Source organism: Eschscholzia californica, unplaced genomic scaffold (genome assembly GCF_041429995.1).
Source record: "Eschscholzia californica isolate CP2 unplaced genomic scaffold, dmEscCali1.0.p SCAF_3, whole genome shotgun sequence".
In the NCBI taxonomy this organism is placed as follows: domain Eukaryota; kingdom Viridiplantae; phylum Streptophyta; class Magnoliopsida; order Ranunculales; family Papaveraceae; genus Eschscholzia; species Eschscholzia californica.
This window is the reverse complement of record NW_028238420.1, coordinates 2,989,350-3,016,538: the sequence shown is the minus strand read 5'-3', so window position 1 is coordinate 3,016,538 and position 27,189 is coordinate 2,989,350. Positions and strand designations below refer to the sequence as shown.

General features: G+C 34.6%; 3 protein-coding genes across 3 annotated transcripts; all 3 read right to left on the bottom strand.

The window, feature by feature from the left end:
• Positions 1-78: 78 nt before the first annotated feature.
• Positions 79-4,668, bottom strand: LOC147547696 (potassium transporter 6-like). The gene is made up of 8 exons (XM_086666874.1): positions 4,084-4,668; positions 3,479-3,965; positions 3,306-3,359; positions 2,411-2,671; positions 2,272-2,324; positions 2,016-2,139; positions 1,672-1,926; positions 79-1,311 (listed from the first exon to the last, which is right to left on the bottom strand). The coding sequence occupies exons 1-8, from the start codon at positions 4,120-4,122 to the stop codon at positions 257-259; spliced, it is 2,328 nt and encodes a 775-aa protein (XP_086523000.1). The 5' UTR covers positions 4,123-4,668; the 3' UTR covers positions 79-256.
• Positions 4,669-11,799: 7,131 nt separating this feature from the next.
• On the bottom strand, positions 11,800-15,915 carry LOC147547695 (spermidine synthase 1). Its single transcript, XM_086666607.1, has 9 exons — positions 15,329-15,915; positions 14,288-14,364; positions 13,625-13,747; positions 13,328-13,432; positions 13,151-13,223; positions 12,958-13,029; positions 12,370-12,565; positions 12,124-12,247; positions 11,800-12,026 (listed from the first exon to the last, which is right to left on the bottom strand). Exons 1-9 carry the CDS (start codon positions 15,507-15,509, stop codon positions 11,961-11,963), a joined length of 1,017 nt encoding a protein of 338 aa, XP_086522733.1. The 5' UTR covers positions 15,510-15,915; the 3' UTR covers positions 11,800-11,960.
• Positions 15,916-23,217: 7,302 nt separating this feature from the next.
• LOC147547694 (uncharacterized) lies at positions 23,218-26,965 on the bottom strand. Its single transcript, XM_086670634.1, has 6 exons — positions 26,613-26,965; positions 25,069-25,352; positions 24,858-24,964; positions 24,609-24,741; positions 24,317-24,511; positions 23,218-23,822 (listed from the first exon to the last, which is right to left on the bottom strand). The coding sequence occupies exons 1-6, from the start codon at positions 26,917-26,919 to the stop codon at positions 23,517-23,519; spliced, it is 1,332 nt and encodes a 443-aa protein (XP_086526760.1). The 5' UTR covers positions 26,920-26,965; the 3' UTR covers positions 23,218-23,516.
• Between the last annotated feature and the right edge of the window lie 224 nt (positions 26,966-27,189).

The window sequence follows — 27,189 nt, the reverse complement described above, 5'->3', positions numbered from 1 at the left end:
CGGATAATATTGATATCTCCTGAGAGAGATAAAAAAACAAGACACCTCTACCATAGTCCATAATTGAACAATTCCATATTTTTAAACTTCATTCTATTCAAAACTTTGTTGTGTTCTGGTTACAATTCTTAAGTATTCATCACTCAGACGTCAACCTTAAATATCTCTTTAAATTTCTCTATTTCACATACAATTTCTCTACACATTGCAGAATATATATATATATGTGGATATCACAATCTTATAACTCAAACTATTAAACATGGTATAGCATTCCAACCTCAAGAGTGGAAGCATGAGGAACACTCAATGCATAACTAGGTCCTCTGCAATTTCTCCTTAAGAAATCATACCCAAAATTGATAACCAATCTCTTGATTAGACTCGATCCTCGTTTCGCTCTCACATACGAGTGCCCAAGTATGAAAGCCATCCCTGCTTCTCTCGCTTCCGTTAGATCCTGCAATTCTTCGTGTGTATCTCTGTCGATTTTCGGGCTATCGGGTACAAGAAATCTCACTCTTTTTCTTGGGCCCAATGGAGATTGTATTTCTTGTAGTTCTGAGGTTCCTGCGACTTGGGTTAAATCTTCATCATCTTCGCACATTTGTATCCCATCATTGAAGCTTGAAGAAGTCCCAATAACTGTCAATTTTTCGTTTTCATGTTCCAATTCTTCGAATCTTCCATTGGGTTCTGATTGTCCTGAACGAATAAGTTCTGCTATACTACAAACCAGATCTTTTTCGAATTCCATGTCGTCTTGATGGGCATCATGGTATCCATATCTAACAATGCACCTATAAAGTCGGTATTCTTTTGGCCCAATCCTACCCACAAGGAATCTTTCTTCGGGCTTAACATATGGGACAGGAACTGATTTGATGCAGAGGAACACCAACACTTGATGGAAGGCCGGAAGATTAGTGACGAAATGGGAAAAAATTGCAGGAATTCCTGAGACAAGCTCAGTGTGTATGAGCCCGATTCCTCTAACCCGAACAATGCCTAAGCTGGGCCCGAGGCTAAGAAGCCAGTTGATCGAGACTTTGTTTTGGACATCAAATTCGTATTTCTTGATGGTTCCGTAGTGCCACACGTACATTACAACCATAAATGTGAAGGAAAGGACGATTGGGACCCATGCTCCTTCGAAGAACTTGATGAGGGAGGCAGTAAAATAGAGTGCTTCGATTGATCCAAAGAATAATAAGAAGCAAATAGCTAGGATAACACTTTGGTGCCAACATAAAATGATAACTAGGGACATCAAGCAAGTGGTGACTAGCATAACGGTCATAACCGCTAATCCTGTTACAGAAGGAACACCAAAATACAGAGTCAAGATTTCTCAGCTCGCATAAAATTTGCCAAAAGGGTCAACTTACCCGATCAACAAGAAAAACTAATTCGAAATGTAATCCTCTAAGGAAGGCAAGGTAAGACACAGTCGACAAGTCTCATCGGTGTGGATCGGGCCTTGACGCACACAAGGCCCAACTCTAAGTGTTTCCGAACTTTGGGCCCAGGTTTCAAAACCCTAGATCCACACCGCCCATTCGAATCTTTGGGCTGGGCTTTGGCCTACGTGCCAAACTACCATCTCACTCACCCGATATTATATCAATATATAGAATCAAATTGACATAAACTTGAGAATATTAATCATACCTGCGGCATTACCCATGCGTTTTGTGTCTCTGAAACCAATAGTAACAGCTAAACATAACAACATTAACGTCCAGTTAATCTCAGGGATGTAAATCTGACCATGTATCTTAGATGATGTGTGGATAATTTTGACTCTCGGGAAACAACCCAAAGCAGAACATTGCTTGATGATTGAGAAAGTTCCTGTTATAATGGCTTGGCTTCCCACAACTGCTGCTAGTATAGCTATTGCAAAAACTGGCCATCTTACTTGTTCTGAAAAGTTGATCATTTATCCTCGATTAGCTATTTGTAACTTCTCGATATAACAGTTAAAGGGAAAAAGAGAGAGAGAGAGAGAGGACCTGGAACAGATACATAAAATCCAATCCTGTAATTGTTTTCGACGATATGATGCTTTGAAAGGTAAGCAGCTTGACCCATATACGCGAGTATCAAGGATGGATATACCACAGAAGTAAAAGCAATCTGCAAAAATGGTAGTCTTAGAGTGTAAACAATCCAAAATCCAAAGTGAAAATCAACAGTAAAATTTGGTCTTATCTAAAGCAGTTATTCGACTCTGTGAGAGTCTACAATTCACTACGATTTTAGCCATACCTGGATCGACAACTGTGAGAAATGTCCAAGATCGGCAAACATAGCCTCGGAACCTGCAAATCAGAAAAAAGAACATCACAAATAAGAACATAGAATAAATGAAATCAAACCAACGGTTAAGCTTTAAATTACCGCATACCCGTTATACACAAAAGTATTCCGCCTAACGACATCCAACCACCTCTCCGAGTCTTCTTCAAGAATTTGTACATGTAATATGGAGACAGTGCTTGATAAACATGTGGGTTCCAGTGAAGAATGTTATACAAACCGATTGAGCTTATGCATAATAGCCAGGTTACAACGATAGGTGCAAATAGGAATCCTACTCGATGTGTGCCATAATGTTGGAGAGCGAATAGACATATTAGTATGACACAGGCCAATGGAACTTCAACATCTGCAAAATAAGTTCGATATGAAGAGCCATTCATAATCATAGGTAGATGATTGATGATACCCACCAGGGCTCTAATAATTGCAATTTATATGAGCAATTTTCAATTTAAAAGAATCTGCCAACGATCGAAATCATAAACATCATCGTCAACACCTAAACTAAAATTCTTTCACAGGCAATATGAATTATACAATGCATGTTCTCGTGGCCCCAAGATAACATCTAGACATTCTGGAACTGTACGATGTAATAGTCCCAGATCTCACTTAAGGGAGCATCCAGAGTCTGGACTACAGGTAAAATCTTAAGCTTAGTAAGTTCCATGGCCTTTTTGTGGCTCATGGAGCCTTTGCCGTGAGCCCAAAACAAAACTATGTAGTTATTGGGATTGGGCCTGGACGCCTGGTGCAAAAGCAGAGACGACATCTGCATGTGTCGAGGCTGTGGTCATTACAAGATCAAGAACAAACTCTTCCTAAGCCATCTATACAAATCTTACTAAAACATTTGTGATTCTACCAAACAACCCAAAACTCCGTCGATAACTCAATAATATGGGTTATTTTCGAAATTCTATAATTTTCTCATAGACAAACATCACAAAAGTTAATGAACAAGAGTATAAAGATCTTACATTTGTGATGCTCCTTCGCCATCGATAGTTCTAGACCGGAAACCGCAGAAAAAACTACATGCATCATAAAAAAAAAAGAAAACAATAATTTAGTGTCTAAAGTGAATTCGAAATCAAGATTAGTAATTTGGGCAAAAGAATAAGTCAACAAAAACAAAGAACTCAAAACTAACCAGAAATTGCTGGAGTGAGGACCCCATCACCAATAACCATACAAGTCCCAATTAAAGCCAAAAGAAGAAGCATTTTTTGCAAAATTTTATGTTTTTCTAACATTGATTTCAATCTTGACCCAGTATTCTTCTCTGGAAGGCCAACACTATCATTCTTATAAGCTGATAGTTCTTCATCAGCTAACTGGCAATTAGGCAAGAAACTCACTCTGGCGTGCCGGCACAGTAAAGAATACAGTGCAAATGTTCCACCTTCACCATTATCATCTGCTCTTAGAACTATAAATACATATTTCAATAATGGAATTAGAGTAAGAGTCCAAAATATGAATGATAAAACCCCATAAATTTCATCATTTGATTCTGAATGTTGAATATCTTCAGCAAATGTGCTCTTATAAACATAAAGAGGTGAAGTACTTAAATCTCCATAAACAACACCTAGACTCTGAAAAGCTAATGTCAAAATAGTCCTCCATGATTCCTTCTGCAAAAAAAACAACAGTAAAATGAAGAAGAAGAAGATGAACAATAAATTTAAAAAATTTCACTTACCCATCAATCAAAACACAAAATAATGGCTAATAGTGAAGTACCCATGTTACCTTAGAAGCTTTTTTGTAAACTCCACCTTCTAGATCCATTCTGGGTTCTACTCAAAAACTCATTTTTTTTACTGCAAATTTAAGAGAGAGAAAGACAATCCAGAAAGGAAAAATGCATTTCCGGCTTTCTCATGCCCAATTTGTATTGGAATTAATGATAGAGAAGGAAACTCTAACCTCCACAAAATATTATAAAAAGGGGTTTTGTAATAAGATGAGAAGATTAGAAAACTTGCTTGTTTATGTCATATGTGTTAGAAAGAGAGAGAGAGAAAGGGAAGATGACAGAGAGAGAGAGAGAGAGAGAGAGATTGTTGTGTAGTTTGTGGTGGGCTCTTTAGAATGAGATTGAGTAGTTAGTTTTGTTTGATTTGGGTGTTTTTTCTTTTTGATTTAAAGGAGATGGAGTTTGTTCTGGTTTGGGGTTAGGAGACCTTCATTTCCACATTGGGTTTTCCTGCAAAAAAGGTGGAGAAATGGTGTGAGGGCTTGTTCTCTGCCTATAGCTAAGAACGTGCACGCCAGAATGAAGATTGAGACTAACTGATTTACTGGTACTGCTAAAGTGTCATGTTCTGTTTAATTAAGGCCTGCGCTTTGGGGAAAGCAAAATAGTTTCCGGGGTATGAAGACTTGGTCAAAAATTAGTCAATTTTGTTTGACAATTTTATTTAGGGGAAAGCAAAATAACTTCTCCACCTCAACTCTCTCTCTCTCCACCTCACATCTCTCTCTCTCTGCCACCTCATCGTCTTCACCGGTGAAGGTCGCCGACCGGCCAATTTCCGGCCGGCGACCTTCAACCATAAAAAAAAAAAAAAAATTCCTTCTCCTCTCTCTCTAGATCTGATCTAGAGAGAGGAGACCTCCATTGGAGGTCCGAACAGACCCTTTGAAGGTCTGTTCGCAGACTTCCATTGGAGGTCCGAACAGACCCTTTGAAGGTCTGTTCGCAGACTTCCATTGGAGGTCCGAACAGACCCATTGAAGGTCTGTTGGGACCTCCAATGGAGGTCTCCTCTCTCTCTAGATCAGATCTAGAGAGAGAAGGGAAAAAAAATTATGGTTGAAGGTCGCCGGCCGGAAATTGGCCGGCCGGCGACCTTCACCAGTGAAGACGATGAGGTGGCGAATACATGAGGTGTTAGAAATATTCCCCATAAAATATATTTCCCCGGAAAATTTTCAAAATTCTACATATTCCCTTTAAAATTTCACACCCCGGAAACTATTTAGCTTTCCCCAAAGCGCTAGCCTTAATTAAGATATCTTTGATTACATTTTATTTGTTTTTATTAAGTTTGAGATGTCTATGTTTGAGACGACGAGATCCAATGATCAAGAAGGCTACAAGATGGTTCAACCAAAACAAAGAAGTTAATTTACATGTTCGCACCAATCACATAAAAGAACAAACAATACAAAATCGGACTCAAATCAAATTAAATATTTTGAATCATTTTTTATATGAAAATGATAGGTTCGCAAAAAAAGATTAACGAATTTAATGTAGAAATGATGTGACAAACTCATTTTGAGAGTATCACTAAATATCGACCATTATTTTTATTGGTCGTTCATCTTTAATGGTTAATATCCAGTCAAATTTTTAAAGAAAACTTACCACATCATTTTAGTATAAAATTCGTTAATCTTTTCTGTAAAACCTAGCGTGAAATATCTGACTTAAAAAGGATAAAAGAAAAACACCTCTTTCATTTTATAAAAAAGATTTACTTGTACAACTAGAAACTTCTTATTTAACAAATACTAAATTATTGTAAACATAGTTATAGATGTACCATGTCTTTATAACTATTAGAGTGGTTTGAAATTCTAATTTGACAGCGAAAAGATTTTGGCTAGTTGCTGAATTCAATGCCTTGTAGATGCGAGATAGTAAGAGAGAAATCCCACGACGTTTGGAATAGCTAGAATAAAGAGATTCATCAATCCTTCGTCAAGGTGTATCAGGGTTTAAGAAATTCCCCTAGTGATTGCAAATGTTAGTTGTACAACTAACAAGTTATTGTTCAACAAATACATAATTTTTGTAGTAAATACAGTTGTAGATGTAGCATCACTATAGTTATTTATTAAAAAAAATAGTTTTTGGTGTTTAGTGTTTTGCATTTTTCTCTTCCTATTTTTTTAACATATTTTTTTTGTGAGAAATCGACTACGATCTATATTAGTCGTTACAAGACATTGATACATCATGAAGATGTGATGAGCACGATAACCGCCTAATTTTAAACCATAAATGAAAGGGGTATAAAGTCCAACAAAACAAAGAGGTTTAAAGTCCGACAAAATTATTAGGGGTGTCTAACCGTTACACCAAAGGGTGGTGGACATTATTTTTTAACGTATTAAAAACTGTCTCTCAAGGCCTGTCCTATCTTGTAGTTGAGCTACCTTAATATCTAATCAATTATTGAAGGAAATCAGTAGAATTTAGCCTTTAAGATGTGATTAATTTATATCAATCTCTTTCATCCAATTTTGAGTATCCCTAATTTTTTGTAAAATCCTTCTTAGTTTTTATAATGGTAGACTATATATATTCATGGACCACATGGATCAGATGGAAATGCAACAATCGACCCATCTATATTAATTTTTATTCTACCAAGGGCAGCCGGTATTATTAGCTCTAATAATACCTATGTCAGAGTAAGACATGTTAAATGTATATTCCAGTTAAATCTAGTATTAAGAAGATCTTAAATCTGAGTCTCTCTAAATAAATAAAAAATGTAAACTTTTTTAGAGCCAGAAGAAAAAAATTAAAGAGAAAAAACATTGTAATTTTTGAGATTCTGAGAATAAGAACTCGCACATAACCCTAAAGCTTGAATTTGACGATTCTCAATGATTTCGTCGTAATGTATAATTATATCTTATTAACTATATTTGAATAAGGAGAAGAAAAATAAAGTTAGGGTGTCTTTTGGCAACACTACAATAAGTTAATAAGTTACTTTTTGCTTATTTAAGTAAAAAGTTAGTTTGGTAGCATGAAAATTTCCGACTCTAAGTTAATATTTGACTTTCTTTTGAAGTTCATATTTTTCAACTTTCGACTTTAAAGTTAAACAAGTTTTCTTCAACATATGCACGAAAAAAAAAATATTCTTTGTCTATTTCCGCTCCACCACCACAACCAAACTTCCACCACATTGTTGTACCATTACCACCACTATACACCTCCACCACCACCTCAAACCTCCACCACTGTTGTATCTCAACCACCACCTTATCGTACTTCCACCACTGTACTTCCACCACCATCACCACCACTATTACACTGTATCTCAACCACCACCACCGCTACCACCACCGTACCTCCACCACCTTTGCCATCACCATCATACCTTAACCACCACTGTCACTACCTCCTCTTCTTAAAATCATAAATCAATTAAATTGAAATCATGTATCTTTATTACGAAAAGAAAATAGAAAAGTAAATTACATTACCAAACTAATTTTTTGTTTTTTTGAAGTAAAAGAACTTCTACTACAAGCAAAAGTACTTTTAGCTGTCAAACAACACTTAAGAGAACCGTGTTTTTCAACGAATTTTTGGGTTTATAGTCCAAAAAACGGGTCCTAATAGTAGATATAATCCTCTCTAATCCTATAAAGGGTTTTAAAACCAAAAAAATAATATAAATGGATATCTAGTCCATTTGGTCTCATCTAGAGAGAAAACACAAATCTCTAGAATAAATATTATTTCATAATCCCTAATCTAACCTTTCCATATTTTATAACTGATTTATCTTCGAAATCTATGGATATCTTTTTTCATATTTATCTCCCATATTTCTCTCCAATCATGTTTCTATTCAAAGTAAGGATATCTTCATTATTATCTTCCATATTTCTCTCCAATTATGTTTCTATTCAAAGTAAGAATATCTTCATTATTTTCAGTAACGGAAACTCTTTATTTGATCTCTCTAAAACCGATTTAGTTGACAAACCTCCATTAAACTCAGAAAATCTTCTTCTTCTACATTATATTGCTGTCCAAATTCATCATTTATCAGATTTAATACTTTCGAAATCTTTATAAACACCATTGTTAAATATCTAATATTTCTTCTTATAACTAAAACCCTAATTATTTCGCTCTATTATAAAACGTATCAGGTTTATGATACATATCTATAAGATATGTTTACTAATTCATTAACTTCGAATGTATAATGTTTATTTTCTCTCTCTAAAATTTTCATAACTGTTTAAGATCTTTATGTTTATTCCTTATTCAATGATTCCTTCAAAGTTAGTATGTTATGTTTGCATCCAGTGATAAATCATATTTCTTTAGATCTATATTTAATCTTCTGTGTTTTTGATATTTCGTGAGATCAGATTATCAATCATCAATCGAATGTTTGATGTTTATTTTCTTTCTCTCTCTTAAAATTTCATTTATGTTTTTGATCTTGATGTTTAATCCTTCAACTCGAGTTTGACATTATTGCAATCAATCATCATAGCAGATATCTTTAGATTTGTAGTTTAAGCTTAATGATATTCTCATTTTTTTTGTTTAGATCTGGTTTTCAATCCGTACGGATTTATGAAACATTTGTTCTTTCGTACGGTTACTCATAACAGAATTTACAGTACATGTACTGTATCGTAAATTACCACAATTTATAGTTAATTATGGGTAATTTATATAACATTACCCGTGCTCTAACACCAAAACAGTACCCATTTCATTAGTAGAAATACTTCGCTTTACTATCAAATCTCGTGTACTTTGCAATAATGTATATATAATTTACGTATATCTTCATGTTATTACCATTATGTATATAATTTACGTATAAGTGCACATAAATTATGTATTATTTATTTACCATTACGTGTACTTTTCACCCAAAACAGTAGCCTTGATAAGTTTACCAAACTACTCAAAACCTTCAAATGTTGTCAAAATTTGACAAACATTATATATAATTTACGAAACTATACATATAGGTTATAATACGATATATGATTTTTTTTCTTTAATGTATGTGTATTTATGTGTGTAGATTTGATATGCCAGATGAAATTTCAAAGAGAATCATCAAATCAAAGTGAGTCAACGAAACTAATGGAGAGTACATGGATGGGCACCATTTTTGAACCCAAGAAGATTTTGTACTTTTTTTTTGTAACAGAATGTAAAGGATGTGTAATGTAAAAGAAATTATATGTAATGTAAAAGAAATTATGTGTAATTTATTGAACAAAACCCACATACATTTGATAAATTATGTTGTATACTTGACAAATGATGGTTTCCTCGTCATAAATAATACATAATTTACGTATTTGTTTAATTTGTATTCTATGTGTATTTATGTATGAGTAAAAACGAAAACATATGTTGCTTTAATGTTCCAAGAAAAATATACTGTTTCCAAAACTGAAAGTTAAGTGAGAGAAAGTGATATATATGTTTTGTATATTAACCCCCAAATCACGCTAAATTGATCCTAGAAAATATATTCCAAATCTGAAAGTTAAGTGAGAGAAAATTGATTTGAATCGAAAAAAATTTACATAGTAAGAGAGAGAAAATTGATTTGGTTTCCAAATCTGTAAAGAGAGAGAAAATTGATTTGGTTACGATTTTTGTTTTGAATTGATTTGGAAATAGATTTGCTTTCCAAAACGGTTAGAAGATAGAGAAAAATCAATTTCGGATTTATACGTTAGTTGCTTTAAATCCCCTAAATCACGCCCACATTAGAAACATTCCAAATTCACCCTGGAAAATTAAAAATCCCGTGATTTTTGTAGGAGGGACATGGACGGTAGTTCTCTCATAAAGAATGGGTTATTATGTCCATAATGTAAAATGACTAAATATCCATGTTTTGGGAAGATTGGATTATAAACCTTTTTTGAATATTATTTTGGTCTATATACCCACGGACCCTTTTTCAACTGCCTGCAAGAAAATTGAATCAAAACTCTTCAAAAGAGAGAAGAATGTGTAAAAGTTAAATTTAATCAAGTATTAATTACTACTATTCATTTGAAAAAGATCTAGAATCCATTAAATGATTGGAATTATATCTCAATATTTTGCATCCTCATTTAATGTCCGACCGTGCAAACATTGGGAGTGATAGAAATATAGTACCTAACCATATATCTCTTAACTTCTCAAAGTCTTGAGACATATCATAACCTACCCTTGTTTCACACGTTTTGATTCACCACTAGGGTTTAATCCACTCAATAGACCACATTTGTTGTCTGTTCCTGGAGGTATGTCATTGGTCGGTGTCTCTTTGTGGAGGTATGTCTAAGGTCATGTTTCTCATAAAAAAAATGTCTAAGGTTATGTCAACTTGGACTAAAGTTCAAGTATTTCTACAAATTTATGCAAAATTCATTGATTCGAACTGCAGAGGGCTAATTATGTGTGAAGCTTGTTTTAGTCGAGTAATATATATATATATATATATATATTAAGGAACAAGAAATATTAGGTAGGCTTTAGGTAAAACTTTCTTCGATTTGTCGTTATTCGTGTTTCCGATGATACTAATCTACCGAAACACAAATCACGATAAACCCCATAACTTTTTTTTTTCATGGAGTTTACTCGATTTTTCTGGTTCTGTAACACTTTTCTACATGATGGCATGACAGGTCCATGGTTAACTTTTCTTTCTTCTATCATGTTGTCTCATTTCTTTTGGTTCTTTGAAACTGAGAATCTTTTGAGGAGATCTCCTTTTTGTATTTGTGATAAGCTTCAAAATCAGTTGATGACTAGGTGGGTCAGCCTTCTCAATTATTGTATTTGAGAATTTTTCATTTTTCAATCAAAAAGAGATTCGATGAGGTCACAAGTATGACATTTCATCTAACATAAAGGAACTTACTCGTGTAGGTCATTATCGTTGTAATCATAGTTTATAAGAGATAAATTACTATTAACTTATACTGTTCAGATACGTTGATGTAGGTGGAACGTCACACTATTAATAATGTTCGCCTACTTTTTAATAATTATCTATTTAATCATTTGCAAGGACTTACTCAGCCTTACTTATATTAGGGAGGCTACGTTTAATCTGACGAGAAAATATGGATCGGTTCACAAACATGTTGAAGAGAAGACAGTTTGAACAATCTGGATCAACCACGTCAACCGTTTCCATTAAAACTACGAGGGGCCCAAATTTTCAATGAAGAAAGAGAAGAGAAGTGGAAGCATTATTTCGAGGTAGAGAGTTGAAACATGTTTGTTAGATAAAATTGATTAGTGGGCGAGCGGTTTCCCCCACCCAAGAGTCCTAGACAGGATCTGCCTCTCACATCCCCAAATTTTATTTATAAAATGGAAAACACATGTATGGTGTCGGACCCACCGTCCAACTGTCGGTTTCCGATCTCTTTAGTCCCATACTTGCACACACCTCTTCCATCTTTTCTGACTAATCATGCTAAGCTAGAGCCACCGAAAATCCAGACTGATTGAGAAAAACCCAAATCAACAACCAAGATTTCTTTCGATCCGTAAAAGAATATACAAAAGAAGTTGACCCGTCAATGTAGATCGTTGATTTGGATTTCTCTCTCAAATCAGCTTTGACTTTTCGGTGGCGAGATTATTTTCGGTTTCTGACAGCTGCTCCCTAACAACTGCACTTCTTCCTTGCAGTAAGGTAGAGAAAGAGAGAGAAGTTATTAATTAGGTCATCCTCATTATCTTTGATTTCAAGAGACAGAAACTCTCATGTGTTGCTAAAATCTGAATATCAAGAGAAGAAATAAAGCTAACAAAACAGATTTGTCCATAGTCTTGATACTTTTGAGTAATAATAAGCTCTCCTCCTTTTCAACTCTCACTTCGATTTTGAATCGATCACCTTTTTCGCGAAAGATGGCAAACAGAATGATGCTGTATGTATCTGAAATAAAATTACCCCAAGTAAGAATTAAACAAACGGTAGACGAAAAAAAAAACCACAAATTTTAAACGAAAAGAGAATACAAAGCGAGAATCACCTCTTTGTTATAATACTTCAAGGGTGTCTTTTGATTATCGTCGATATCATCAATCGGGTTCACTGGGTTCTTGAAATCAACTGCTGGTCCTTCAGTTGAGCATAGCATAAACCCAATTACCCCACTGCAATTTCAAGATTTTACATGTAAATAAGAATAGTTTATAACCCAATTCGAAGTTCGAATATAAATTGCAGAAAAGCAGTAAAAGATGAAATGATTTAAGGGATGATTAGTATTACTCACCTTGGGTAAGTGGGAACAGTAGTCCATGCATAATTGACTGAGCCTTTAAATATTTGACGACAATTCGCGACAATATCTTCGATAATGTGCATGTGGAGCCATATACTTTCGGCTTGAGTACATACAACACCTCCTGGTCGGAGCGCCTTTGCTACTGACTCGAAAAATGGTTTCTCAAATAGTTCCTGAGCAGGACCTAATCGAACAAGTTTTGTTATTTTGAGTTAGTCCTTGAAATTACCAATTTGAAATTAAATTATCAAACACAAATAGCTTTATTTCATCAAAAAGAAAAACACAAAAAGCTTCACATATTGGAATTTTGGTTGGAATTAGGAAAGGTGTGTTTTCTTATCGCCTGAGTCTGACTTGTATGAATTTGAGTCCTACTTGTTCTGGTAAAGGGCAAAATCAATCAAATGGAACCAAATCAACCCGCCCAGCCATTTAAACGAGTCAGACACAAATCAGATAAAAAGACAAACATTCTACAATCTGACTCGAGTCAATTCAGATATAGAGTCAGATTTCATATATGAATATGAAGAAAACATAAACACTACCACGGTCTGCAAAAGAGATGTTTACCTATAGGATCGGAGGAATCAACAATGACAGCGTCATAGGTACCTTCAGGAACAGCCTTCAAAAATGCAACTCCTGTGAAGTTTATAAGAAATCCACAAGGGGATTAAGCAAAGAAAGAATTGCAGTGGGGCGAGCATTATATGTCGGTTGTCCGACTTTTCAGAGTAAATAAATTTGCAAGCATATAACATACCATCACCGATGTGCAGATTTACACGAGGATCTTCGTAACCAACAGCCAAGTCCGGGAAATATTGCTTGCAAACCTGAATGAAACCCCAAGTTCTCAATATTTTCTCATTTAAAAGAAGACTTTTTTCAATTTATTGAACCGACAAACGGAAGTGCTTATGATTGTTCATGTACTTACATCAACAACCATTCCATCGATTTCGCATATATCAATCTGTTCAACTGAAGAATGACGAGCTACTTCCCTAAGAACGCCACCATCTCCTCCTCCAATAACCAATACCTGCATAAAAGACATTATCGATAAATTCATAAACAGAGCTACAAACGCAAACATCCCTAAAGAAAGGCAAAAGATTTCACTACATTGGAAAAGAGAACGGTTAGTAAATAACTCTGACCAGTAAAGCAATCCGAACCATAAATGAAATACAAGTGAAAAACGTGTAAATTAATTCTGGAAAGAGTATAACACCTTCTTGGGGTTTGGGATGGAGCAAAGAGGAAGGTGAGCAATCATTTCCTGGTATGCACATTCATCTCTCTCTGTTACTTGAATCACCCCATCCAAGACGAGAACCTTCCCGTAGGTAGACGACTAAAAGTGAAAGCAACAAATGTATCATAATTAGCAATACAAAAAAGTCGATAGAGTCTTTCATGTACAGTAAGAATTGTTTTAAGAAACGTTTTTCCGCCTCAAGGCAGTTTGCTCTGAACAAATTTTACACCACATTTACATAAAAAGACGACATTCTTATGTACTCCATTATGATAAGAATATAATTTTAAGTGTTTAAATAAACCAAACAATCAATGTTTCCATTGTGGCATAAACTCCAACTGGTGACAAAAATCGACACGTTAACAACCTCCAAAATTGCTTCAACATTCTCCTTTTATATTTTTGCCTTCATTTTTTCCTTGTAATTTTAGATGGAAAAATATCACTATGATCTACTTTTCACAATTAAGCCCCATTGTGAGGCGTACGCCTCACAACTGAAATGCATATGCATTTTTTCAGCCCTCAGATGTCTACGCCTTGAGGAGAAAAGCGATTGAATCGCCTTGTGGTACGCCTCGAGGCGTACGCCTTGACCAAATTCTAGAAAATTGACAGTAAGTGCAAAAATACCTGAAATATTATTATGTTTTGGTATTGGGACTTCCCTTGAAACAAGATCTTCTCTACCTTCAAGGAATGAGCCTCTCCTGTTGAAAGTTGAATGGAAATTATTGTCATTCATGCATTCGTATATAATACTATTGCTTCTCTACTTATATTCATCAAAGTTTACATACAAAAACATGAAAATGAGAACTAAATACGTATATATTGTAATAAGTCAAGTAGATGTAACATAGAGCATATATATCACACATAAATGAGGACTCGATTCTGTACATGAAAATGAGAACTCGATCCATGTATGTGTACACTTACATATTTTACATGAGTTGGTGCATGTTTCTACCCCTCTAATGAAATTAGATGTTAAAACAAGTCATCTAGGGGTGGGAATTCTGCCCATGAACCCACACCCATCCACGGGCACCCAAGCCCAACGAGGACCATGGACGCCCGCGTCCATCTCGGGCACAACCCGCCCAATTCCCAGCCCTAAAGTCATCCTTCGAGACATATTTTATAGAAATAAACTTGTGCATTTCACATCCATACTTGTTTTAAGATCCAACTCAATCAGATAGATAAAAGAACTCATATTTAACATATACAATTAGATCAAACATCCCAAATACGAAAAAGTAAGCGAAAGAACAGTTTCTTCAACTCAATTGAAGTCCAAAAAGGTTATCTAGCTAATAATAAATGCATCAATATGTGAAAAGTTGGTTATTGCTTCCTTAATGATGGTAAAGATAACAAACTACCAAAATAAGTAGAAAACAAAAAATCATTTAGATCAAACATTCAAAATAGCTAAAACATGAAAAACCCCAAATTGCAAATTCACATAAACCCTAAAAAAAACCCACCTTTAATACTTCAAAATAGATAATCTAAGAGAAACACATAACTATGAAATAGTATAAAAACAGAACCCACTAATGAAAATAAACAAATCCATTACCAACAAGACCAAAAGAATCAAAAAATCTACTCTGATTGAAGGTATAAGAAGAAGAGTTAGAATTTGAGGAGAAGAAAATGAACCTGGCCACATAGGGCTAATCTCAGAAAACCATCCAGGAATGACAGAAGACATACATTCGGGTAGTTGTGGTTTATCATCTTCCATCGATAAACCCTTTTCGTTTTTCAAAATTTCACCTTCTCTGGTCCTCTTAACAGGCAAATCAGAAGAAGAACCCACAACACCGTTGTTCCCAGACATGGATAAACCCTCACAAACTCAATAAACCCTAATAATCAACTCTTTATGATTAGAGAGAGAGAGAGGGAGAGAGAAAAACAGAAATTTCAATCCAAAAGCAAACAGAAAAATGATAGAGCTCTCAATGACAATTTAGGGTTGGGAAATGAAGAGAATCCTTTGGAAATTGTCACTCATCACTTGGGTAATGATGATAAATATCTCATCCTTTAATTTAGGATTTTCTTTTTTACTACTTTACCCACCCCAGGCATATGTCACGACAAGGCTGGTGTAAGAGCATCTCTAATGGAATCTTTCTATTTGGATTTCTTAACAACAAATTCAATATTTAAGATTTCTTTTAAACATTTCAATTTTTTTTTTTTTTTGTTGAAATTTTAAAGATCTCAATTGATTCAATATTAAAAGCAAATATATATATCTAACAAATGACATCTAAGTTATTTTTAAGTTTTTAGAGTGTTGCATCGGAAATGCCTTTTGAATTGAGGATCTCAAAATTGTCATCTAGGAAAGAGAAAATCAATCGAACCTTGACACATTAGACAAATTGAATTTCTTTTGAGTTTTGCATTAGAGATTACAAATATCCGAAATTTGAAAGCAGGTCTAGCCTGACCGTCCCAATGAAATGAACGGACCCGCCTAAATCCAACCTGTCAGTATTTGTTTGTCATAGTCTATTCAATAACGTTCTCCATTTACTTGATAATACCAGTATATATATTATGTGTATGTAAGGTTGTGTGATGAGGTGCGGGTGGCGGCATGTGCCCTCGCATAGAGCCCCACCAGTCCACCACAAGGGGCCATACTATTATATGGAAACCCTAACCTTATAGATAATTTTTTCACGTTTTAACTCGCGTACACACGAGTAAAGTGATAGAGCTCAATGGATAAGTCTCTGTTGAAAGCGTATAGTCGTATGATCAAAACCTCCTTGCTGCATATGTAAGTGTTTTTCCCTACTTTTACTCTTCAGTAGAAAAGGACTTTCAAAGGCAACGACTTTGAGGCGTACAGAAAAATTTCTAGGACATATGATTTAGTCAATCAGTATCAATTTAGGAGTCATCTTTCTCTTTTACCCCAAAAATTTACTTGATTGAGAATTTCCCCCTAATCTTCATCTTCTCCACCTCCACAACCTCCGACCACCACTTCCATTTTCGACCACTGATCACCTTGCACACTCTCGCTCTTTCTCACTGTTTTATGTTCTCTCTTTCGATGTCTTCCGTTCTCACTGATCCAAGAATAGAGGAACCCCATATCACGGAGAGGGCTTCAGATTTCGTGCATGGTCAGGTTGACTACGAAACACTCGAGGATGGTTCAGGCGCAAGGGACACTTCCCTTTGTCAGCACTGTGTGTGAGAGAAAGCTAGAAAGAGGGAGAGATATCGTGAGAGTGTCTTATAGAGATAGTGATAGAGGGAGAGATAGCTAGAGAGAGGGAAAACGCAACAGAGAGAAAAGGAGATAGAGAGGGTGAAAAAAAGAAGTAGAGAGAGAGAAGATGAAGATTAGGGACATATCTGATCAAGTCAATTTTAGACTAAAAATTAAATATTCCCCCAAGTCAATGTTAGTTGAAAAAGTCATGATGCCATATAAGTTTTTCTTTATGACCCAGACGCCCCACCTTTTTTTTGTGAAGGATAGACGCCCCACCCTTTCAAATTGCAACAATGATAAATATCTGGATTTTATCGTGTGCAAAAATAAATCTTCGTTGTTAGCTTTGCTAATTCAATAATTTTTGCAATCAAGAATAAACACTATTTGCAAATTTGACTATTTTTTCGATTTTGACAATTAATGTGTGGGTATCGTCAAAATTGTAGAAAAAAAGATGTTTTTCTGTATATTTTTATCTTTAATATTGGTATGTGATTTCATTGGAAAATAATGAAAAATCATTTGTAAGATATGAATTTTATGGGAATTTATTTGTACCAGGAACATGGATTTGAAGTTAATAAATAAATTAAATAAAAGAGTAAATTGTTACGATTTATCGTCTTTTTATAGTTAAATTATCTGAAATTGATCATCATTAAACTTCACCATAGTTAAGACAAACTCAATTCAACCAAAAATCCAAATGCTAAAACCCACCAAATTACTTAAGTTAGATTTGTTTATTGACGAATTTAAGGAGAGAGAGAAATTTCAGAAATTGTCTCAACTTTAATGGCTTCAAATATTTATTGTACTAAGAATCGAACATAAAGAAATAAACAGTCAACGGTTGGTAGCCCAAGTGGTTCCAAGGTGTTGACATAAACTCCAGAAATCTCTGGAGGTCCCAGGTTCGAATCCCAGAGAAGGTGGAATCTTTGGTTATTTGAATTGGGATTATTAGGGTATAAATAAGGTAGTGTAGTTGGGCTTTAGGCCATTATCTAGTTAGGCTATAGGCCAGGTTATGTTTGAGTGGGCTATAGGCCAGGTCATGTTAGAGTTTGAGTGGGCGGGTAGCAAGCTTATCACATCTTTGATGTATTCAATGCCAATTGTACGACAATGTAATCGGTTTCCAAAAAAAAAAAGAAAAAGAAATAAACAAGGTTTGTAGTTTTAAGGTTCAGGCGATAGAGAACCGTAGAATAAGTAAATGAGAAAGTGTTTTCGGGTCCTTTGAAACTAATGGATTCGAGTTGGTTCTGGAGAGTCCACCAATTTCAAGTCAAACAGAAAAGTGAGAGGGCTTGGTTTGAATGAACCCTTTTAACATTTGTTTTTTTTTTTTCTGATAAATCGGTTACGATCTACGTTAATCGTGACAAGACAATGATACATCATGAAGATGTGATAAACACGATAACCGCCTAAGTTAAACTAAGAAATGAAAGGGGCATAAAGCCCGACAACATGAAAGAGGCCTAAAGCCCGACAAATACATTAAATGATATATACTTTTAATAATCCAAATTCAGTAATCATAGATACCACCTCCTATGAGAATTGAATCTGCGATCTCCACAGTTTTGGCGTTTTTAACCGTAGTAAGCCATTAACACTAATGAGGCGCCTCTAGCATCTCCAATGGGACACTCAATCTCTAACACTTAGAGTGTCACATAGACTTTTTGGAGTTTTTGTCAAAAAATCATCTCCAATGGAACACTTTATTAGACACTCTAATATGAGGTGGACACATTTATTATAAAGTGTCTAGAGAGAGAAACTCTAATATGAGAGTGTCTACTTGAGACTCTCTAAGTGTTACTTTTAAATTTCAACCAATAGAAAATCTTGTTTTTCAACTACTTTTAATCTATTGAATTGAAGAAGGACATGTGTATTAAGTATAGACACTTCAGAGATCTCCATTGGAGACCAACAAAAATTAGAGTGTCTCTATATTGACATTTAGGAAAGAGAATCTCTATTAGCCCTTGACAACTAGGACTTTTAGAGTGTTTGTTAAAGTGTCCCATTGGAGATGCTCCCAATCTAAAATTGTGTGCTCATGACATTTAATGCCAAAGATCCATACAATGAAGAAATAATGTTAAGAAGTTCGTCACGTGATCAGGGCACTTATTTTTTTCATAAACATATATTTGGGTTGGAATATGAAATTTGTTTTCCTCATACATTCATATGTCATTCACTAGTTTTACATAGTGGCATATTGCCAATCTTGGGTTGTAGCATTTCTTTTTTTCTATATAAATTTCAAAGTCTAGTTCTATAATTATTAATTGGTCACATTAAAAGGTGTATATCAATGGCGAGCGAAGGTAGCGAGTAAATATCATGTCAGTCAGGCGTACCAAATTACTCTGCTCTTCAATTAATAGAAATAAAAAAAAACTCTTTTCTCGACAAGTTAAATAGAACTTTTGTCTAGAGTCGGTCAAACTTTCTTGTTTCCTAATATTTTTCTTCTAACACTTAAGTCAAAGATTATGAAGACCTTCAACTAAACCACGCTAAATATGAGTAGTTATGTTCAATTCTTTCAAAACATGCCCCTTTTCACATGTAGATAATTTTTGCCCTTAGCTTAATTGATTGGTGAATTTGATTTCAGTTCTCTTTCACTTTTTCATAATTGCGACAAAACCAAAGGTAGTATTTTTTTTTTGTTAAGGATAATCAAAGGTAGTATCTCAAGAATAAAAAATTAATGAAGCTGATGATGAATTTGAAATGGATGAAGGTAAAACCTAATTTTCATTACCACTTCAATTTCTTTGTAGTTCGGTTCTATGTGTTCGAAAACTATGTCATTTTGCTTGAAAATCTCATGTCTTAGATAGTGTTTGTTTTTCTTCTACGTCAAGTTTAATTGACTCGAGGTTTGAATTGACTCAATGTCTGAATTAAGGCTCATCATTCAAATTGTTTGTATTTGTCTGACTAGCGATTTCTGACTCAAATGAGTGGTCCACTTGGGTTAATTTTGAGTCTATTGAATCAGACCACTCAGATTTATCCGAGTTTGGATTCAAACAATGAGAGAAAAACAAACACCATGCACCTTATTAATATCAAAGGAGGTATTTTATTTTTGTTTGAATCTCACTGGTGAATTTAAAACCAACCCACCAACGTGTCTTCATCGAAAACTTTTTGGTTCCAATACCGAATGTAATGGGGTCGGTTCTAAAACCACCATTAAAACTCGGTTTACCATGAAGGTTAGTCATAGTAGTTAAGGCCTTCATGAGAACGGCTACGAGAGACAGAGTTCTACACATTGAAGACAACTGATCATTCCATAGAAGAGTAGTCTTATGTGATGTTTTTTCTTTATTGATTTAATCTGACTTGTCTGAAATCTGAGTCTTCCGAGTCAGACTTCTTTTAGTGAGGAGCACCATAGTTACTTTAGATTGTTTCAGACAATAGATTTTTTTTGTTGTTGAAACATTCGAACAATAGATTCTTGATTTAGACCTATACTATGTTTGAACCAATCAACTGCACGAGTCAGTAAAACAACTCCAGCCAAACAATTCAGACAAGTCAGATCTGATCTAATAAAATCACTACCTTGGTAAACCTACCTTCGAAGTCCGGAATGCACCAAAAAATCCATAACAAGTTATATTTTCGAAAGGAAAAACTGTTAGAAGAAGAGTAGAAGACAGCAATATTCATACAACAAAGAAAATGACATTGACTTATAATTGATCAAACAAATTCATACAACAAGTTCCGAAGATGGGAAATTATATAAAGGAGATGAAGTAGCCCTTACTTGAAGATGATCAACAACCATGGATGACCTAATCTCTCTTAACTCCAACCCAACCTCGTCGGACCGACTTATATCATAATCGACGTTTTCGGTGGAAACCATGTCTTTCTTCTTAGAACTAGCACTAGTTCTACATATTGGACAAATAGGTGTCTTCAAAAGCCATGAATCAACACAATGAGCATGAAAACTATGTTTACAAATAGGTAATAATCTACACTTTTCACCAACCATAAAATTCTCTAAACAAACAACACAATCAATAGGACTAGTTCCTTTCTCTACTGCCTTAAACTCAAAACTAGGAAGCTTTTCTAAATCTTCTTTAGACATGATATAATTCCTATTATTTCCAATTCCACCCCTTTCAGTTCTGTTTTCTGAATTCAATCCTCTTCTAAAAGCTCTTCCAACAATACAAACATGAATTAGAACTAAAATTCCAATACCCACAAACAATAAAATCACAGAGATTACAATTGCAATTGCCATAATCTTAATAACTCCCAAAAACACACTTCTAATGAGAATTTTTCACTTCATTGATTGATTAGTTCTTGTTCAAGAATCAGAAGTACCCATTCTTCAATCTAATCAGATTTGAAGAACCCATGTTTTGAATCAAACCCAAGATTTATTTTGCACAATTTACTAAACAGAATCTCAAGAAACCACCAAAAAAAATGAAGAAATGAAAACTGAAACTTACAGAGAAACTGAAGGTTTGTGAGGTTCACAAGTGGAGTGGTTCTTCTGAATTTTAAGTTCTTGAGAATTGCTGACAATATCAGTTAGAAGTAATTTTAATCTTTTTTTTTTTTTCTTGTGATGGAGTGGGTGGGGAAGAAACCAAAAGTTATAGGTCAGGACTCAGTCAGGACAAGATAGTACAACCCCCCCTAAAGAAACTGATTAATTAAGAGTATCCTCCCTTTACTTTGTCAGATTAGGAATAACACCATTTTTTTTTTTCATTATTGTTTGGGTTTAAAAGAAATATTGTGATCGAAAATGGCTATTTTCATCCCATTCACGAAAACAATTCTTGAAATACAATAGAGAAAGTTATTCTATGGAAGTATAGTAATATCGAAAATTTTGTCCCACTTATTAAAGTAAATAGAGTTTTTCAATACATTTTTATGTTTGAAAATCATATACTAGGGTATAGAGTGTCAAAGGTGCTAAAGAAGACGTTTCACCTTAAAAGATCAATTTCATATCAGTAAAGAGTCTACTTCGACAATCATATATCTTACTCAAGATTTAGATTCAACAACTTTTTTGTAAGATAGACTTTCATTTTAAGAAGCTTTTTATGTATATCCATTGATCGTGATATATCTTCATTTAGGGATTTCTACGTGCTTATTACTCATAACATTTATATATATATGTGTGTGTGTGTGTGGAGAGGGAGAGGGAGGGAGAGGAGGATGAGCTTTCAACAAAGAAAAAAAGAATGGAGGATGAGAATTCAAAATCATCTTGATGGGTTCATTAATTTGTTTTAAACTTGTCTTTTAAACTACATTCCTAATGAAAATGATTAAAGCATGCAAGCTTTTGTAAAACAAAGTCAATTTGTTATAGTGGAGATGGGGAGTACAAATAGTAGATCTAATCCATCCAATTTTTGCTCTCCTTAGATTGGAATCATTGGATTCATCCATGGCTGTTGTTTAATCTAATATTTTAAGATGTTGATAGATGGGACAAAATAATGGCTTCTAAGCTCTTCAAGGAGGAGATAGTACTTTTTAGGCAAATTCTATTGGTTCTCATAATTAAAGTGGGCAATTGAAGTGTCCCACCAATAGGTACATTTCAAGATTCCTTGGATTAACTTAAATAATGTTTTTTGTCCTAGAGTAGAGATTGCCACACTACTTTCCCCTTCATCTAGATTTAGAAGAGGGTTATTTTTTCAAATGACCTCCTAATTTATGTCAGTCGGGCATCAGACGTTAAGGATAAAAAAGAATTATCTAAATATTTTCGATAAATTAGAAGACTAGACGGAAACTAGTCAAAAACTAAGGGCTCATATGAAAAATAACCCGTTTTAAAACATGAATAAAATTCAAGAACAAAGAAACAACAAATTAATATTCTGACTCTAATAGAAAATTATTGTTATTTTTACCAAGTTACTTCTTAAACCCCATTTTTTTCTTCTTTCAGACAATTAGAAGAGTCTATTCTTTTCTATTTTAATTACAACAAAAAGTCATAGCATTATAGGATTCTTTGCACAATTACGTCAAGATTGGAGAATGGAATTTTCGTAGTAATAGAATAAAATAATACTAAAGCAGCGTTAGTGTCACCGATGAGCTCCCACGCTAGGAGACAATAAAAAATTGAAAAGAGATTAACACAAACGAGTTTAAAAACAAGAAAATGGTGGTTAACAAGTCATATTTGGCTCTTATACGACGTAACCATTTCCTTATGAATAGCCAAGTGGAGTACCAAGAAGACTAATCATAAAAACAAATATTCATTATATCTATTATCAAATTACACAATAAAATGAGGATAAGGAGTGATGATTTCCATCAAACTTTTGCCCTAATTTAAGGAAGAAAAACGAATCACTAGTTGATTTCAAAGTTCAATCACTCAATGACATGCTTTAATAAGTTTCTCCAAGAAAAACATCTCACTTAGAATTTACAAAGTAAAAGAAACAAATCAAACCAACAAAAGAATTGACTAAAAATTGGAAAAACTTAACCTCACATAGCTATATGCTCAGAAATTTGCACCTTATGAAAATGTTATGAGCTCACAAGAACAGGACTTTGTTTACCAGTATTGGTGACACGAAGAACGGCTTGAGCACTCAAACGAGTGAGTTTCGATAAGCAAAATTGTTCCCATGATTCCACTTCCTGAGGCTCGGACTCTGGTTTTGATTCGTTCTGATTTTGTTCGCGGGTTAGTTGGGAATTCTCGTATACAGTTCGAAGTTCCAAAAGGAGGATTCGAGCTGCTACTCTTGATTCCGGAAGTTGATCAGTGAGTTGTGGTGCAGTTACTTGGATCAATTTATCAATTCCAAAAGCCTTAATTCCTTCTATGCCCTGCGAAAATCACACACCAAATTAGAAACTTGTGGTGTTTGTTTTCTTTTACGATCTACTCGACTGAATCTGACTTATCTGATCTGAGTACTCTAAGTCTGACTTGTTTTTTGTCAGGGGCTTATTAGTCATTTCAGGTTATTTCGACAATGGGGCAGGATACGCTCAATATGAATCCAAACACATCGGCCATTCAGACAAATTATACACATTAGTTGAAAAAAAATTGAATTCCAACTCGATATGAATCCAGATCTTTCCTCACATTCCGGTTCTGAATCCGGATGGTCTAAGTCTGACTTGTTTTTGTCAGGAGCACATTAGACATTTCGTGTTATTTCGACAGTGGGCTCAGATAGACTAAAAATTGATCCAAAATTAGCCCAAGTTAGTTATTCAAATGAGTTATACATAGTTACATACGAGTCAAAACATTACAAGCAGTTCAAGGATATAGCTAAAAAAGAAGTAGCACAAAGAAATGATGATCTTACCAGCTGAGGTACACTCCGACAAAAACACATTGAGGCCTTTGCTCGTATACGAGGATTTCTGTGCTTAAGCTGGGGTACCAACTTTGGTAACAATAAAGTAGGGGAGATCCAAGTAGTCATTGCCACTAAAGCTTTTTCAGCAGCTTCACAAACAAACCGTTTATCTTGTGAAGATTTCAGAAGAAGCTGTACAAGCTATATAAAACAAAGAGACCATTGGAGGCGTTAAAGTTGATTGGAATATAACAGAGCAGATAAAGCGGGTACATAAAAGAGTAAGACAAGAGCTTACCAGAGGGTCCAATGAATCAATTATCTCATCACCATATGCTTTGAAGATGTCTTCAGATGTCATTATTGCAGTTTTACAGACGGCACTTCGCGGATTTTTCAAGGATTTACCGACCAGATTAATCACATTCCCCCTGGTCATATAGATATATCAGTAGGATTACAAAAGAGAAATTGCAAAAGCAATTAAGAGATGTAAATGACATATGAAAACTGTCAGGAAAAGCACAAAAAGGAATCCGACTCCTACAATTTATCAAGTATTGCTTCTTTGTGAAATATTGATAATCTTCGCACATTATTAAGTGCCTCACACAACATTACCCAATCCTTATTGTCCAATCCTGCTAGCAATGTCTGAAAACAGCAAAGCAAACACATCAAATAGTGATAGCTATTAACATTTCAAACTCTACTCGTCAGAGAGGAAGATTTTATTAGGAAAAAAGCATAATTCTTACACTGACGATAGTATCGACATTTTCTAGATCAGTCAGGTGCCCAGACTCAATATATTCTACTTCCACAACACCAACTTCTACTTCACTACTCCCAGCGTTTTCTTCTTTGACAGGAGACACCACAGAGGCAAGTTGTTTACTTTGTTTCTTTTCAAGATTTTCATTACTATTATCGGTGTAAGACTTTGGTAAACTATCTTTATTTGAACTTCCATTTATCCTTTCAGATCCCGGTAGTGTGTTGTGATCTCTGAGAGCCTCAGTTGCCATCTCTCTGAAGCTAACTAGAATAGAGAAACAATTCATTCATAAATAAGGAGGAATTAGTATGACCATGCAAAATCAGAAGCAATCAGTAGTAACTACAGGAAACAACATTTTACATTCTCCCAGCCTTGTACGGGGAATTGAATGTTAAACCCACTTCGCTGACAGTTTCTCGTACTTTTTCCAGCTCAATACTTGTTCAAGATACATTATCTAGACCTCTAAATGTCAAATAGGACTTATTATTACCGAGTCATGTCTATCATCAAACAGTTTTCCATAGTCCAAACACCAATCGGCTGAACTGAACTAGATGTGAACTAACCACTAATTAAAATTGCTAGTTTCTGCATCCGGAGAGCATAATTCTCCGTAAAAATGATTCTAGAAAAGGATTGCACTAATCCTTTAACTTCAAATTTACTGTACAATAACGTTTCTAAATCTATATGATAACTATTTATGGGACTAAAATTGATTTGTGCACTTAGAGTGAAAAAAACCCCAGTTGACTTTAGGAGTGAGGATCATAAACAGAGAATGGATCTATACTGTAGTAAGTTTCCGAAAAAAAAAATCTCTTGCTCTTAATATAGATAGGTACAATCATATCATAGTTTCCCATTAATTGGAATTTCACTACTAAACTAAAAAGTTCATATAACAGCACCATTTAGATCTTTATGTATTTCTTCTCCACCAACAGCTCATTTCATTACACAAACCCTAGTTCTTTCATTAGTTTTGGACTCTTGTATAAGGCTATTCTTCTATGATCTAAAACTAAACCCACCATTTAATCTCAATCTTTTACCACAATTCTAGGTCTTATTAATCAATACACTCTTCCAAAATTTAACAACTAATTAAACCCATTTTAATCAGATCCAATCAAAATCCAACAATTTCTACAAGTAACATATGAACCTACCCAACAGATAAAAAGGTAAAATCATAAGAAGATAGAATAATTCCAACTCTAACTATTGTTATCCAATTAAAATGACTGAAAGTTAGATCAATCTGAAACAGTAGAAAGAGAAAAACCTCAAGGGCCAGGGCAATACTACTAACTAGTAACTAACCAACAAAAACATAATCAAGTAATCAATACAAACTAAAGATCTACAGATTAATAAAAGTGAATTTTCATCAAATGATTGATTCAGATTATCAAGTTTTAGTTATGAATGAATGGATTTGAAGATGTAAACCTCAAACAGTGTGAGTTCGATTAGGGTAAAATGAAGTAGATTGAGAGAGATCGAAGAAGTTACCAGAGAATAGAGAGAGAGAGAGAGAGAGTTGTGTTTGATTCTGTGTTTGTGAGATTGAAGAGAGAGATCGGCAATGATTTAGGAAGTGATGAAGATGACGGAAATCTCGAAGATAACAAAAATGGAGCGGTTTAGACGGTCTTATGATCTGATTCTCTCTCTCTCTTCTCTTTCTAAATATAAGCTCTATAGAGAGAGAAAGAGAGAGAGTAACCGGCGAGGAAATGGCGCGGTAACGGTAAAAGTGTGATACGACACATTTAAGTATCCCCGATCTAGACAACCGCGCCGTGGAGATTTTGGACATGGTGGCCGGTGGGGAGTTTTTAATGCGCCTCCCAATAGTTTTTTTTTTTTTTGGACATGGTGGCCGGTGGGGAGTTCTACGTTAGTCGTTACAAGACATTGATACATCATGAGATGTGATAAACACAATGATCGTTTAAGTTAAACGAAGAAATGAAACATGAAAGAAGTCTAAAACCTGACAAATTTATTACATAATTTATACTTTAGTAACACAAGTTCAATATTCTAAGATTTGCACTTCCAGTGGATCGAACTTGGGACATTTGCA